This window comes from Ranitomeya imitator, chromosome 3 (genome assembly GCF_032444005.1).
Source record: "Ranitomeya imitator isolate aRanImi1 chromosome 3, aRanImi1.pri, whole genome shotgun sequence".
Classification (NCBI taxonomy): Eukaryota; Metazoa; Chordata; class Amphibia; order Anura; family Dendrobatidae; genus Ranitomeya; species Ranitomeya imitator.
In genome coordinates this window covers 775790986-775806440 of record NC_091284.1, presented here as the reverse complement: position 1 = coordinate 775806440, position 15455 = coordinate 775790986, and the positions used below count along the sequence as shown (strand labels likewise).

The 15455-nt window shown below is 45.9% G+C and overlaps 1 protein-coding gene across 4 annotated transcripts in view; it reads left to right on the top strand.

The window, feature by feature from the left end:
- The window catches only part of PSPC1 (paraspeckle component 1), a 159246-nt gene that overhangs the window by 24974 nt on the left and 118817 nt on the right, over positions 1 to 15455 (top strand). For all 4 annotated transcript variants that reach the window (XM_069759094.1, XM_069759092.1, XM_069759091.1 and 1 more), the window contains exons 3-4: positions 4368 to 4463; positions 7626 to 7822. In XM_069759094.1, the coding sequence (XP_069615195.1) occupies positions 4368 to 4463; positions 7626 to 7822 (293 nt within the window). The remainder of the gene's footprint in view (positions 1 to 4367; positions 4464 to 7625; positions 7823 to 15455) is intronic.

Genomic DNA, 15455 nt, shown 5'->3' with positions numbered 1-15455 from the left:
TTCATTTCTGACCTTCCCGTTTCTCAAAAGATGTCAGTCATTTGGGTGGTCTGTGATCGCTTTTCTAAAATGGTCCATCTGGTGCCCTTGGCTAAATTGCCTTCCTCCTCTGATTTGGTACCTTTGTTCTTTCAGCATGTGGTTCGGTTGCATGGCATTCCTGAGAATATTGTTTCTGACAGAGGTTCCCAGTTTGTTTCAAGGTTTTGGCGAGCCTTTTGTGGTAGGATGGGCATTGACCTATCCTTTTCCTCGGCTTTCCATCCTCAGACTAATGGCCAGACCGAACGAACCAATCAGACCTTGGAAACATATCTGAGATGTTTTGTTTCTGCAGACCAGGATGATTGGGTGTCCTTTTTGCCGTTGGCTGAGTTCGCCCTTAATAATCGGGCCAGCTCGGCTACCTTGGTTTCTCCATTTTTTTGCAATTCTGGGTTCCATCCTCGTTTCTCTTCAGGACAGGTTGAGTCTTCGGACTGTCCTGGTGTGGATTCTGTGGTGGATAGGTTGCAGCAGATCTGGACTCAGGTAGTGGACAATTTGATCTTGTCCCAGGAGAAAGCTCAACTTTTCGCTAATCGCAGACGCCGTGTGGGTCCCCGACTTCGTGTTGGGGATCTGGTTTGGTTATCTTCTCGTCATATTCCTATGAAGGTTTCCTCTCCTAAATTTAAACCTCGTTTTATTGGTCCGTATAGGATTTCTGAGGTTCTCAATCCTGTGTCTTTTCGTTTGACCCTCCCAGACTCCTTTTCCATACATAACGTATTCCATAGGTCGTTGTTGCGGAGATACGTGGGACCTATGGTTCCATCTGTTGAGCCTCCTGCCCCGGTTTTGGTGGAGGGGGAATTGGAGTATATTGTGGAGAAGATTTTGGATTCTCGTGTTTCTAGACGGAAACTCCAGTATCTGGTTAAATGGAAGGGTTATGCTCAGGAAGATAATTCCTGGGTTTTTGCCTCTGATGTTCATGCTTCCGATCTTGTTCGTGCCTTTCATGCGGCTCATCCTGGTCGGCCTGGGGGCTCTGGTGAGGGTTCGGTGACCCCTCCTCAAGGGGGGGGTACTGTTGTGAATTCTGTGGCTGAATTCACTCCTGTGGTCACAAGTGGTACTGCAGCTTCTGAGCTTCCTCCCTCAGGTGTTCTCGTGAGCTCGTTAACTGCTTCATTACTTAACTCCGCCTGATGCTGCTATCCTTGCTCCTTGTCAATGTTTGTGTTGGATCTGAGCTTCTCCTGATTGTTCCTGTGACCTGCTGCTCTGTATAGCTAAGTGCTTTTTGTTTTTTTTTGTTGCTTATTTTCTGTCCAGCTTGTCTTTTGTTTTGCTGGAAGCTCTGAGACGCAAAGGGTGTACCGCCGTGCCGTTAGTTCGGCACGGTGGGTTTTTTTTGCCCCCTTTGCGTGGTTTTGCTTTAGGGTTTTTTGTAGACTGCAAAGTTCGCTTTACTGTCCTCGCTCTGTCCTAGAATATCGGGCCCCACTTTGCTGAATCTATTTCATCCCTACGTTTTGTCTTTTCATCTTACTCACAGTCATTATATGTGGGGGGCTGCCTTTTCCTTTGGGGAATTTCTTTGGGGCAAGTCAGGCCTATTTTTCTATCTTCAGGCTAGCTAGTTTCTTAGGCTGTGCCGAGTTGCCTAGGTAGTTGTTAGGCGCAATCCACAGCCGCTTTTAGTTGTGTTTAGGATAGGATCAGGTGTGCAGTCTACAGAGTTTCCACGTCTCAGAGCTCGTTCTTGTATTTTTGGGTATTTGTCAGATCACTATGTGCGCTCTGATCGCTAAGCACACTGTGTTTCTGGATTGCCTTCATAACACCTGTCATTAGCAAACATAACAGGGTGGCATCGGAGCATGGGGGGGTGGGATTGGGGCACGGGGGGGCAGCCACACTGCAGCGGTTCTGCACCACAAACAGCAGAAAACCCGCAGATATTTTTTTCATCTGCGGGTTTTACTGCGGGTTTGACCTTACAATGGAGGTCTATGGGTGCAGAACCGCTGCAGTTCCGCAAAAAGAAGTGACATGGTACTTCTTTTTTACTGCGGCTATTCAGCGCGGCTTTTTTCGCGATTTTCCGCAATGTGGGCACAGCAGTTCCTGTTTTCCATAGGGTACATTGTAATGTACCTTGCATGGAAAACAGCTGCGGACCCGCAGCGGGAAAATCGCGGCGGTTCCGCATTAAAAAAAGGATGGTGTGAACATGGCCTTAAAGTGGTGCTATGTTTTTGTTTTTTTTTTGTGGGGAGTGGGTGGGATCCTCATTAGTCATGTTGAACTGCTTTAATGATTCTACAAGTTGTGTGATTTTCTGATTTATTCAGTGCATGTATACCTGTTATCTGGCCTTATTGCTTTAGTACATAATTTCCTATGTACTGTGGTATGCAAAAGTGTTCACACCCCACCCACACTTTTTTGTTTTGCTACTTCACAACCTGGAATTTCAATTTTTTGGGGAGGGTTTGCATTAGTCCATGTAAAGAACATGCCTACAACTGACAATTTGGTATTCATTATTTTTTTTTATTTTTTTTTTTAAAGCAAACAACAAATGACAAAATATCTGGAAACTTCAGTTTGTATAACTATTCACCCCCTTTTATTTTTTGAAATTTATTTAAAAACCTTTTTTTTTACTTTTTGCATGTTTCAATAGTCTCCATGGGAGACTAGAAGCCGCAGTTGTCTGATCGGCTCTGCTACATACCGGCGATGATCAGATCGTCTGTATGTAGCAGAAATGCTCACTTGCTACGCAACAGTCCCGCTACGACAACCATAGAGGTTTGTTGGAGACCTCTGGTTGTCATGCTAACCCATCGGTGACCCACAATCACGTGACGGAGTCACCGATGGTCGGGATTTCCAGCGCGCTTACCGTAAGCACAAATTAAATGCCACTGTCAGAAATTGACAATCACATTTAACAGGTTAACAGCCGCGAGTGGATAGCGATTCCACCCGCAGCTGTTTGAGGCACATGTCAGCTGTTCAAAACAGCTGACACGTGCTGTTAAAGATGTGGGCTCACCGCCGGATGAGTGTGTCATCAGTGTTTGGTTCATTTTTGCCATCAGCGGGTCATCTGCGTGTACTTTTTTGCCTTCAGTGTGTCATCAATGTTTGGTCTGTTTTTATCAGAAATCTTTTGCTTGTCAGCTCAAAGCATTGTAAAATAAAAAGATAAATGAACTTACTTACCCTCCCTAGGTCCAACAATTTGTCTCCAGTTTGACTTGGTTTTCTGCTGGTTGTTTGGCTGTAGCACTGTAGATGTAAATGCTGCTGTCGAACATTGAGCTCAGCTTCTGGTGCCATCTACAACAGCAGAGCCACTGAACTCGGTGATCGGCTGCAGCGCTGTTGATTTGCTATCACCACTGCTGCCAAACAGAAACCAGAGCATCACTGAGAACAGATTGCTGCACCTGGAGAGGGTAAATAAAGTGTGGTTTCTTTGTTACTTTTACAATACAAAGAGCTGGTAGGCAAACGTTTCTTAAAAGGGGACAACCCCTCTTAAAGGGAACCTGTCACCCCCAAAATCGAAGGTAAGCTAAGCCCACCGCCATCAGGGGCTTATCTACTGCATTCTGGAATGCTGTAGATAAGCCCCCGATGTATCTTGAAAGATGAGAAAAAGAGGTTAGATTATACTCACCTGGGGGGGGGCGGTCCCGCTGCGGTTCGGGTCCAATGGGTGTCGCTGTCCGGTCCGGGGCCTCCCGTTTTCTTACGATGACGTCCTCTTCTTGCATTCACGCCACGGCTCCGTCAGAGAGACCCGGCGCCTGCGCACTGCAGTACTTTGCTCTGCCCTCAACAGGCCAGATAAAGTACGCCTGCGCCGGAGCAACAACGTGAAGACAAGAAGAGGACGTCATCGTAAGAAGATGGGAGGCCCCGGGCCGAACCGCTACACCCATCGGACCCGGACCGTCGCGGGATCGCCCCTGGGTGCGTATAATCTAACCCCTTTTTCCTCACCTTTCAGGGTACATCGGGGGCTTATCGCCAGCATTACAGAATGCTGTAGATAAGCCCCTGATGCCGGTGGGCTTAGCTCACCTTCAATTTTGGGGGTGACAGGTTCCCTTTAATTAGTAAGAAATAGAATTTTTGTGGCGTGTTCCGATAAATGTATAAGGTTAAGGTCAGATTATAGAGTTGTGACCTTGTTTTGAAGCTGCCATAAAACTGCATGCATGTTTGCCTCCTGTCTTGTTTCACAGCTGTACCGTCTCACTGTGATCAGCTTTTTAATGACCAATTACATCTGATCAAAAAGTAACTTGGATGAATTCTCACATTTGGTTTCACAACTTGTTTGTTTCAAATATTTTTAGGACACCTCGACCAGTTATTGTGGAACCAATGGAGCAATATGATGATGAAGACGGTTTACCAGAAAAATTTATGCAAAAGACTCAACAGTATCTAAAGTAAGTTAATGTGTATTATCAGCATTGGTTTAAGCCTAGAAAGTGCTCAACAAAATTGTTGCTTGCAGTAGTTTTGATAAAAAAAATTATTTTATCAGAAGATTATCACTAGCGGGCTTGTGATGCTGCTGCCATTATAGTTCTCCAAATTCATGAGATCTGTTTAACCCTGCCCCACCACTGATTGGCAACTTTCTGCATATGCACAGTGTACACAGAAAGAAGCCAATCAGTGGTCAGGGCGGGGTTATCCATACCTCAGCATTTCAAGAACTGCTAGATCTGTAAAATAGTGACTTTATAAAAACTGCAGCAAGCAGTCCAGTAAGTGATACCTCCCTGGAATAAAGGTTTCTGCTCCTATATATATCATGCTGCTCTTAGGCTACGTTCACATTTGCGTTGTTGGGCGCAGCATCGGCGACGCAACCAACAACGCATGTGCACAACGCTGCGTTTTGTGACGCATGCGTTGTCATAAGAAAGCACAGAGCAGGAATTTCGGCGCAGGGAAAACGCTACAAGTAGCGTCCTCTGCGCCCTGTCTGTGCGTCTATATGACGCATGCGTCGTAAAACGCAGTACAACGCATACTGGCGCATGTCCATTTTTTCCCCCTATGTTAAAGATAAGGGAGCATGATGCATGCGTTGGTATGCGTCGACGACGCTGCGCCCCAAGACGCAAATGTGAACGTAGCCTTAGATGGGGTAACAAAAACTGGTGACAAATTCCATATGCGGTGGAATGACACGTGATGCCCAGCCCCGAATATTATGTGGCCTCACTGTCCTCTGCCTTTAGACAAACTGAACATGAAGAGGAGGCCAGGGATTAACTGCAGCTCGGACTTCGTCTTTGTGTTCAGTTTGTTCAATGGCGGAGACAGTGACGCCAGGGCGCCGGGCATGACGTGTCACAACCCAAATTCTTCTGAAAAAATATTCCGCACATACTGCATTTAAATACCATACCCAATTTATTATATCATTGCGTAGTCGGTCCATTTTATACTGACTCCACAGCACTGCCGTTGGTTTTACCATATAGTATTTTCCGAGACTCAGTGTGTATCAATTTTGGGGGATCTGGGACTGGGTGATGCCTTAATCTTTTGTGCCCTGAGCTATCGTTTTTATTGATGCCATTTTGGGGGAGTTACGATGTTTTTATTGCCTCTTATTGCAATGTTGTGGCAGACAAAAACCTGTAATTTTGGTGTTCCAATTTTTTTTTTTTTTTTTACCAATCTGATTAATTTACTTTATATTTTGATAGATCAGACATTTCTGATACCAAATTTTTTTTTATTTTTTTGATTAAACTTGTATTGTTTTGAATGGGGCAAAAATGGGGGCCATTTGAACTTTTCTGTGTTATTCTAATTTTTTCCTGGCTTCAGTAGTCCCTTTAGGAGACTTGAAGCTGTGATCGTCCGATCGCCTGTGTTACACATAGCAGGAATCATGATTTCCTATTGATTGCCTGTCACAATGACTGGCATGGGGGTCTTTTGTAGACCACAGGCCGTCATGACAACCCGTCGCACCCCGCAGTTATGTGCTGGGTGCAGATGGGTGGGGCTTGTGAAGCTCTTCCAGCCAGTTCCTGTTAAATGTAACTGTCAGTGATTGATAGCAGCATTTAACTGGTTATCAGCCGTGGGTGGATCTCGTATCCACCCACGGCTGTTGGAGGCACATGACATCTGATTAGATCAGCCGCCATATGCGGGTTCAGCGTCAGAGCCTATGAGAGAACTACATTGCCAGATGTTTGTAATGAGACAGATCTGTTCTGTGAGTATGGTTATAACTGTCCGGCATTACATGTATCCCTTTGGAAGCACCCCCTTTTCATTAAAAAAAAAAAAAAAAGCTCTGGAGGCAGATTTACAGGGAGATCTATGTCTAGCCCATAGATTTTAACAGCTCATTTACATATTAAGAAAAAAATGGAGATTGTTCTGTATTATGACATCGGATCACAGATGTCAGGGCATCATTTTATTCAGCTTCCTATGACCTACATGCCCATATGGCTTAGGAGGTTTAATCCTACTGACCAATTCCCTTTAATGTTGTATAGTGTGTTAATAAAGAAAGGGTTTTAAAGGAAACAGTCGTCGTAAATGGTTCGTTCTGTAAATGGGATATAGTCAGCAGTGGGGACCGCAGGGATCTGTACTAGGACCGATTTCTTTTTAATTTCTTTATTAATGGCCTCGTGAATGGGATTGAGAATAGTGTCAGTCTTTGCTGATGACAACAAACTATGTAGGATTTTAAATTCTGACTGACGTTAACATTTTACAAAAGGATCTGGTTAAGATGTCTGAATGGGCATACGCTTGGCAAATGAGATTGAATTTTGATAAATGCAGATTAATGCGCCTAGGACGGAGTAATCCTATTACTGCATGTAAATAAATTGGGAGTGTACTTGAGACTACAGAACAGAAGGACTTGGTCATTCTGGTTACAAGTCAGCTGAGCAGCAGTACTCAATGTCAGGCAGCAGCTGCAAAAGCAAACAAAATTTTAGGGTGTATAAAGAGGGAGCTAAAATCGTGTTATCCCAACATATTGTTACCGCTTTATTAATCACTGGTGAGGCCACATCTAGAATATGGGATCCAGTTTTAGGTTCCATATTTTAAAAAGGATATTCAGAAGTTAGTCAGTTCAAAGGCTGCAACTATATTATTAGGAGTCATGGAAGGCCGCTCATGATGTGAGAGGATGGAAATCTGGGCTTGTTTATCTTAGAAAAAGGGAGTATCTCATTTATATGTATAAATACATGTGTGGTCAATAAATAAAAACTGGCACGCGACTTATTACATCCAAAGACCATTCATTGCTAAGGACCATGGGTCACTCATTACGGGTGGAAGAAAGGCGATTCCGGCAGCTAAACAGGAAAGGGTTCTTTATAGTCAGAGAAGTCACTGAGCAATGCTGAGCACAAGAGGTAGTAATGGCAGACGCTATAACTGCTTTTATACAAGGGCTGGATGTCCTTAGTACACGTAATATAAGGGTTATAGATAATTTAGAGACAAAATGGTTAACTGGTGGAGAAAGGTTGAAATTGATGGACAGAGGTCTTCCTTAAACCATTGTAACTAACCATGCCAAAAAATGTTTGCTTTCTATTTAGGGAACGAGAGGAGCCTCCTAGGTTTGCGCAGCCAGGAACATTTGAATTTGAATATTCCTCTAGATGGAAAGCTCTGTTCGAAATGGAGAAACAGCAGAAAGAGCAGGTTGACAGGAACATAAAAGAAGCCAAGGAAAAATTAGAGGCCGAGATGGAAGCAGCTCGCCATGAGCATCAACTGATGCTCATGAGACAAGGTAAGAGTGGTCCAAGATCTTAAAGTCCATTTTCACAAATGATATTTCACTATTCTCTCTATGTATCTAATATGAAGAATAAAACCACTTTGCAATTGATGTTGATTGAATATTTCCTGTGCAGATTCCAGGTCTCCATAGTAACATATAGCAAATTGGTTGTGTGTAATCTAAGTCAGCAGCCGTACTCCCATCTATCCGACCTGACCACATATGTTGTCATAGATAGATGTAGAAAGGGGAGAAAGTGTGAGACTGCAGGTTACACTACACAATTTTTGTTGTCATCTTTTTTGTATTGATGTATCGTTTGCAGTATATTGCTAGAATAAATCATTAGAGCGGACGACAATACCAGACACTCTGAGTAGCTGCAGAGACTTTTTTTTTTTTTTTTAATAAGACTGCAGCAGGGAGACAAAGGTTTTCCGAACCCCCTTTAAACGAAAATATAAGGGGCATTTATTATAGCTTTTTCTCCTACGCCTCATTGTGGGACACAGGACCATGGGTGTTATGCTGCTGCCACTAGGAGGACACTAAGTAATACAGAAAGAATAGCTCCTCCCCTGCAGTATACACCCTCCTGCTGGCTATAAGTGAACCAGTTCTTGCTTCGTGTCTGTAGGAGGCACTTGGGTCTGCTTTCAGACACCACCATTTTTATTTTAATTTTTTACTTTTCATTCTATTTTTTCCTTTAATGGAGCGAATGGGGGCGACGGACCCTTTCTAGGTTCCGATCTTCCCCGAACCATCAACAGGCAAGTACGTGGAGAGTTCCTCCCGTATCCTTTCCTGCAACGTTGGATACCAGCCCTGAGCTCACCTTACGGGTGACTGTTCCTTCGCGTTCCGATCTCCCCCCTCCATAGCAGGTGACCACATGGAGTAGCCCTCCATCTACCTCTCCTGGAGCCAGGTGCATAGCCAGACATTTTATGTATGGCGTCCGTGCCACCCCCCTCTGCATCACCACTGATATAGCGGATGACGGAAGGCGGCAGAAGCTCTCCACCCCCTCCCTGACTATGGCGACAGTGGATTGAGCGCCGGCCCATTGCATCTACTGTGAGTACACTGCGGGGGCTGAGGTGGTGGTGGGGGGGTCCTGGTCCCCGGGGTATGGAAGGTCCGCACATCTAGCAGGGCATAAAGCCCGGGTCCGTGGTGGTCCGCAGTGCGGATTGTTTATGAAGGAGCGCAGCTCAGGATGGCACTAATAGTGGTCGCAACGCCGCAGGCCGCAACCGCAAGCTTTTAAAATTTAGTTCCCGGCTTTTCCCCTTCATACAGGCCAGAGTTCTTGGCCACACCCACCGGCAATTACCGCCGCCCATCTTTTCGAGCTCTTCTTGTTCCCTGAGGAGCGCTCTCACAGATCTCGGCGGCCATCTTGGGAGACTCACTGCGCTGATCCTGCAGCGCTGCTCCAGCTCTCCTTATCTCTGGATACCGATCTACAGCCTTCAGGATCTACAGCCTTCCTCCCCTGGGGACTCAAGACACAGGACCTGGGTAAGCTGCACATACATGCCTTAACCCTTCCCCTGCTAGTAAGCGCTCTCCTCAAGGCTACTATGTCTCAATCAAGGCCTCACAAAATTTCTGGGAAAACCCACACTGTATTCTAAGCTGCATGTAGCTCTTGTAAGGTCTCATTACCCTGGGTTCACAATACTGCATTGTGCACAGCTTGTGGACCGGTGACTGTTCAGGAACCACCTGTTACTGATACCGAACCTAGTGAGCCTGGTCCCCCTGAGTGGGCTGCCTCTCTTACCCGGTCTATGGCATCCCTGGCAAAAGCGTTAGAATCGTTCCAAGACCCCCCCCCCCCCCCCCCCGAGATAGCAGACCTCGCTACTCAGCCAGAGCTGGAGATCTTGTAGTGACCGTGTCTCTGGACGCTGCTAACTGTGCTTCGCAAGCCGCAACAAACGCCATCACCATCCAGAGGTCCTTATGGCTCAAGGACTGGCGTGCGGATTCGGTTTTGAAAAGGTCATTGACTTCTCTTCCATATCAGAGCGGTCGCCTTTTTGGCGAAAAGCTCGACCAATTAATTTCCAACGCCACTGGAGGGAAGAGTAAATTTCTTCCACAATAGAGACCCTTTCGGAACCAGCAGCAGCAGGCTCGGTCCCGATTTTTTTTTTTTTTTTTTTTTTTTTTTCGCTTCAACTCAAATTGGTCCTCTACTTCTACATCTTCCGGACCTGGCCGGGCACAGCGTAGGGATAGAGGTCCTCAGACCTCTTACAAAGCTTTCCCTTCTTGGAGAGGCAGGCCTAGGCAGTCAGGGTCCAGAGGGTCCAGACCGGGCAGGTCTCTCACACAATGACTCCCTGCGGTATCCGGAGGACACCCTCAAAGTAGGCGGCCGCCTGCTTTCCTTCAGCGACGCGTGGCTCTTGGTCGTTCACGTCGAATGGGTCCGCGACCTAGTGTCCTCCGGATTCAAGATAGAATTCTACTCTCTTCCACCAAATCGCTTCTTCCTGTCTTCCCCTCCCAGGGCAAAGACATCAGAGTTCTTCCAGGCCATAAGCTCTCTAAAGGAAGACGGGGTTATTATTCCGGTCCCTGAAAGCGAACGGTTTCAAGGTTTTTATTCAAATCTGTTCATTGTTCCAAAGAAGGACGGTACAGTACGGCCCATACTGGACCTAAAACTGCTAAACAAGTTCATCAGGGTGCGACGGTTCCGGATGGAATCGCTTCGTTCTGTCATCGCCTCCATGGAGAAAGGCGAGTTCCTGGCGTCCATAGACATCCAGGACGCGTAACTCCACATTCCTATTTTACTTTCTCACCAAAGGTTTCTTCGCTTCGCAGTTCAGGAAGATCACTTGGCTGCTCTGCCCTTTGACCTCGCCACTGCTCCCAGGGTATTCACCAAGGTCATGGCGGCCGCTGTGGCCATCCTCCATACCCGAGGTGTGGTGGTGTTACCGTATCTAGACGATATTCTCATCAAAGGTCCCTCTTTCCGCACCTGCAAGGAGGCCGTGTCCATCACAATAGATACTCTTTCTCGCCTGGGTTGGACGATAAACTTCCAAAAATCTTTCCCAGTACCGGCTCAGCGAATTTCCTATCTAGGAATGATACTGGACTCGTCCCAGGGGTTGGCACTTCTTCCCCTGGAAAAGATCAGTCTTACAGCGGGAAGCTCAGCAGCTCTCCCAGCCGCATACTCTCTACGTTTCAGTATGAGAGTCCTCGGCAAGATGGTAGCAGCTATGGAGGCGGTCCCATTCGCTCAACTACACCTCCACCCCTTACAACATGCTCTCCTGGCTGTGTGAGACAGGAACCCGTCTTCTCTCGATCGTCTTTTCCTCCTTCCCCAGCGAGTCAGACAGTCTCTCAGGTGGTGGACTTTGAAGTCCTCCCTGAATCAAGGGAAGTCTTTTCTCCCAGTACATTGGCTAGTCGTGACAACAGATGCCAGTCTTCTGGGCTGGGGAGCAGTGTTCCACCATCACGCTGCTCAGGGCCGCTGGTCTCTTCAGGAAGCACGCCTGCCCATCAACATCCTGGAAATACGGGCAATCAGGTTGGCTCTTCTCCAATTCCATCCTTTTCTGGCGGGTCGTCCCATCAGGATTCGGGCCGACAATGGTGGCATACATCAACCGGCAGGGGGAAACACGCATCAAGGCAGCCATGACCGAGGTAGGCCACATTCTCCTCTTGGCCGAGGAAAACCACTAGATGATCTCAGCGGTTCACATCCCCAGAGTGGAAAATTGGGAAGCAGACTTCCTCAGCCGTCAAGGTCTCGACTCCGAAGAGTGGTCTCTCCATCTGGAGATCTTCCACCAGATCTGTCATTGGGGCACCCCGGACGTGGATCTGATGGCCTCACAGCTAAATTCCAAGGTTCCTAACTTCATAGCTCGGTCCCACGATCCGGCAGCCATTGGAGCAGATGCACTCGTTCACTCATGGCATCAGTTCCAGCTTCCGTACATATTTCCCCCGCTTCCTTTACTGCCGAGTCATCAAGAAGATCAGAGTGGAGGGGATACCAGTAATCCTGATTGCGCCAGATTGGGCGCGCAGGGCCTGGTACTCCAAACTAGTTCAACTTGTCGCCGATGTCCCCTGGCGATTACCGAATCGCGCAGACCTGTTGTTCCAGGGCCCCATTTACTACCAGAACTCTGAGGCCCTGTGTTTGACGGCATGGCCGTTGAGTCCTGGGTGCTGACACAGGCAGGCTTCTCTCAGAAAGTCATTTCTACCATGATCAGTGCTAGAAAGCCTACGTCTATGCGTATGTATCATCGCATTTGGAAGACCACCATCTCATGGTGCAAGGACCGAGGACGCTCTCCTCTTGAATTTTCCATTGCTTCCATCCTCTAATTCCTTCAGTCGAGTTTGGACTTAGGTCTCGCCCTTAGTTCTCTCAAAGGACAGATTTCAGCCTTGTCAGTCCTGTTCCAACGTAGAATTGCCAACAGATTACAGGTGAAGATGTTCATTCAGGAAGCCTCCCATGTGGTGCCGCCCTATAAGATGCCGTTGGAACCATGGGACCTTAATTTGGTCCTCGGAGTCTTGCAGGAGGCTCCTTTTGAACCTCTGCAGGACATAGTAACATAGTAACATAGTTAGTAAGGCCGAAAAAAGACATTTGTCCATCCAGTTCAGCCTATATTCCATCATAATAAATCCCCAGATCTACGTCCTTCTACAGAACCTAATAATTGTATGATACAATATTGTTCTGCTCCAGGAAGACATCCAGGCCTCTCTTGAACCCCTCGACTGAGTTCGCCATCACCACCTCCTCAGGCAAGCAATTCCAGATTCTCACTGCCCTAACAGTAAAGAATCCTCTTCTATGTTGGTGGAAAAACCTTCTCTCCTCCAGACGCAAAGAATGCCCCCTTGTGCCCGTCACCTTCCTTGGTATAAACAGATCCTCAGCGAGATATTTGTATTGTCCCCTTATATACTTATACATGGTTATTAGATCGCCCCTCAGTCGTCTTTTTTCTAGACTAAATAATCCTAATTTCGCTAATCTATCTGGGTATTGTAGTTCTCCCATCCCCTTTATTAATTTTGTTGCCCTCCTTTGTACTCTCTCTAGTTCCATTATATCCTTCCTGAGCACCGGTGCCCAAAACTGGACACAGTACTCCATGTGCGGTCTAACTAGGGATTTGTACAGAGGCAGTATAATGCTCTCATCATGTGTATCCAGACCTCTTTTAATGCACCCCATGATCCTGTTTGCCTTGGCAGCTGCTGCCTGGCACTGGCTGCTCCAGGTAAGTTTATCATTAACTAGGATCCCCAAGTCCTTCTCCCTGTCAGATTTACCCAGTGGTTTCCCGTTCAGTGTGTAATGGTGATATTGATTCCCTCTTCCCATGTGTATAACCTTACATTTATCATTGTTAAACCTCATCTGCCACCTTTCAGCCCAAGTTTCCAACTTATCCAGATCCATCTGTAGCAGAATACTATCTTCTCTTGTATTAACTGCTTTACATAGTTTTGTATCATCTGCAAATATCGATATTTTACTGTGTTAACCTTCTACCAGATCATTAATGAATATGTTGAAGAGAACAGGTCCCAATACTGACCCCTGCGGTACCCCACTGGTGACAGCGACCCAGTTAGAGACTATACCATTTATAATCCTCCCTCTGCTTTCTATCACTAAGCCAGTTACTAACCCATTTACACACATTTTCCCCCAGACCAAGCATTCTCATTTTGTGTACCAACCTCTTGTGCGGCACGGTATCAAACACTTTGGAAAAATCGAGATATACCACGTCCAATGACTCACCGTGGTCCAGTCTATAGCTTACCTCTTCATAAAAACTGATTAGATTGGTTTGACAGGAGCGATTTCTCATAAACCCATGCTGATATGGAGTTAAACAGTTATTCTCATTGAGATAATCCAGAATAACATCCCTCAGAAACCCTTCAAATATTTTACCAACAATAGAGGTTAGACTTACTGGCCTATAATTTCCAGGTTCACTTTTAGAGCCCTTTTTGAATATTGGCACCACATTTGCTATGCGCCAGTCCTGCGGAACAGACCCTGTCGCTATAGAGTCCCTAAAAATAAGAAATAATGGTTTATCTATTACATTACTTAGTTCTCTTAGTACTCGTGGGTGTATGCCATCCGGACCCGGAGATTTATCTATTTTAATCTTATTTAGCCGGTTTCGCACCTCTTCTTGGGTTAGATTGGTGACCCTTAATATAGGGTTTTCATTGTTTCTTGGGATTTCACCTAGCATTTCATTTTCCACCGTGAATACCGTGGAGAAGAAGGTGTTTAATATGTTAGCTTTTTCCTCGTCATCTACAACCATTCTTTCCTCACTATTTTTTAAGGGGCCTACATTTTCAGTTTTTATTCTTTTACTATTGATATAGTTGAAGAACAGTTTGGGATTAGTTTTACTCTCCTTAGCAATGTGCTTCTCTGTTTCCTTTTTGGCAGCTTTAATTAGTTTTTTAGATAAAGTATTTTTCTCCCTATAGTTTTTTAGAGCTTCAATGGTGCCATCCTGCTTTAGTAGTGCAAATGCTTTCTTTTTACTGTTAATTGCCTGTCTTACTTCTTTGTTTAGCCACATTGGGTTTTTCCTATTTCTAGTCCTTTTATTCCCACAAGGTATAAACCGCTTACACTGCCTATTTAGGATGTTCTTAAACATTTCCCATTTATTATCTGTATTCTCATTTCTGAGGATATTGTCCCAGTCAACCAGATTAAGGGCATCTCTAAGCTGTTCAAACTTTGCCTTCCTAAAGTTCAATGTTTTTGTGACTCCCTGACAAGTCCCCCTAGTGAAAGACAGGTGAAACTGCACAATATTGTGGTCGCTATTTCCTAAATGCCCAACCACCTGCAGATTTGTTATTCTGTCAGGTCTATTAGATAGTATTAGGTCTAAAAGTGCTGCTCCTCTGGTTGGATTCTGCACCAATTGTGAAAGATAATTTTTCTTGGTTATTAGCAGAAACCTGTTGCCTTTATGGGTTTCATGTCTTTGGACGTTTTCCTGTCTTTCCTGTCATGGAAAGTTGCCTTCCTGGTTGCGGTCACGTCCATCCGACGAGTCTTCCTTTCCTCATTTTTCATCAAGATAAGGTGATTTTGAGAACATCTCCGTCTTTTCTACCGAAAGTTGTCTCATCTTTCCACCTCAATGAGGAAATTGTCTCGCTTTCACTTTGCCCGGCACCAGTACATCGCACCGAGAAGGCTCTTCACACACTGGACTTGGTGAGAGCTCTTAGGAGATCTTTCCGCAGGTCAGATGCCCAGTTTGTGCTCCCTGAAGGGCCAAGGAAAGGTCTAGCCGCTTCCAAAGCTACGATAGCCAAGTGGATTCGTTCAGCTATCCAGGAGTCCTACTACTGAGACAGAGGTAACTTTGTCCCAGCAGGGATTAAGGCTCATTCTACTCGGTCAGTGGGTGCGAGTAGTGTATAATAGCCAGGTTTCGTCAAACTCAATCTGACAGGTGCCCCGCCCCTATCAAAGTGTATCAAAGTGTGTAACCCCTCCCCTCCCCTTGTCTGACGGCTGGTATCCAGCTGTCCCTCCTTGTTTGATTTCCCCTTTTGATAT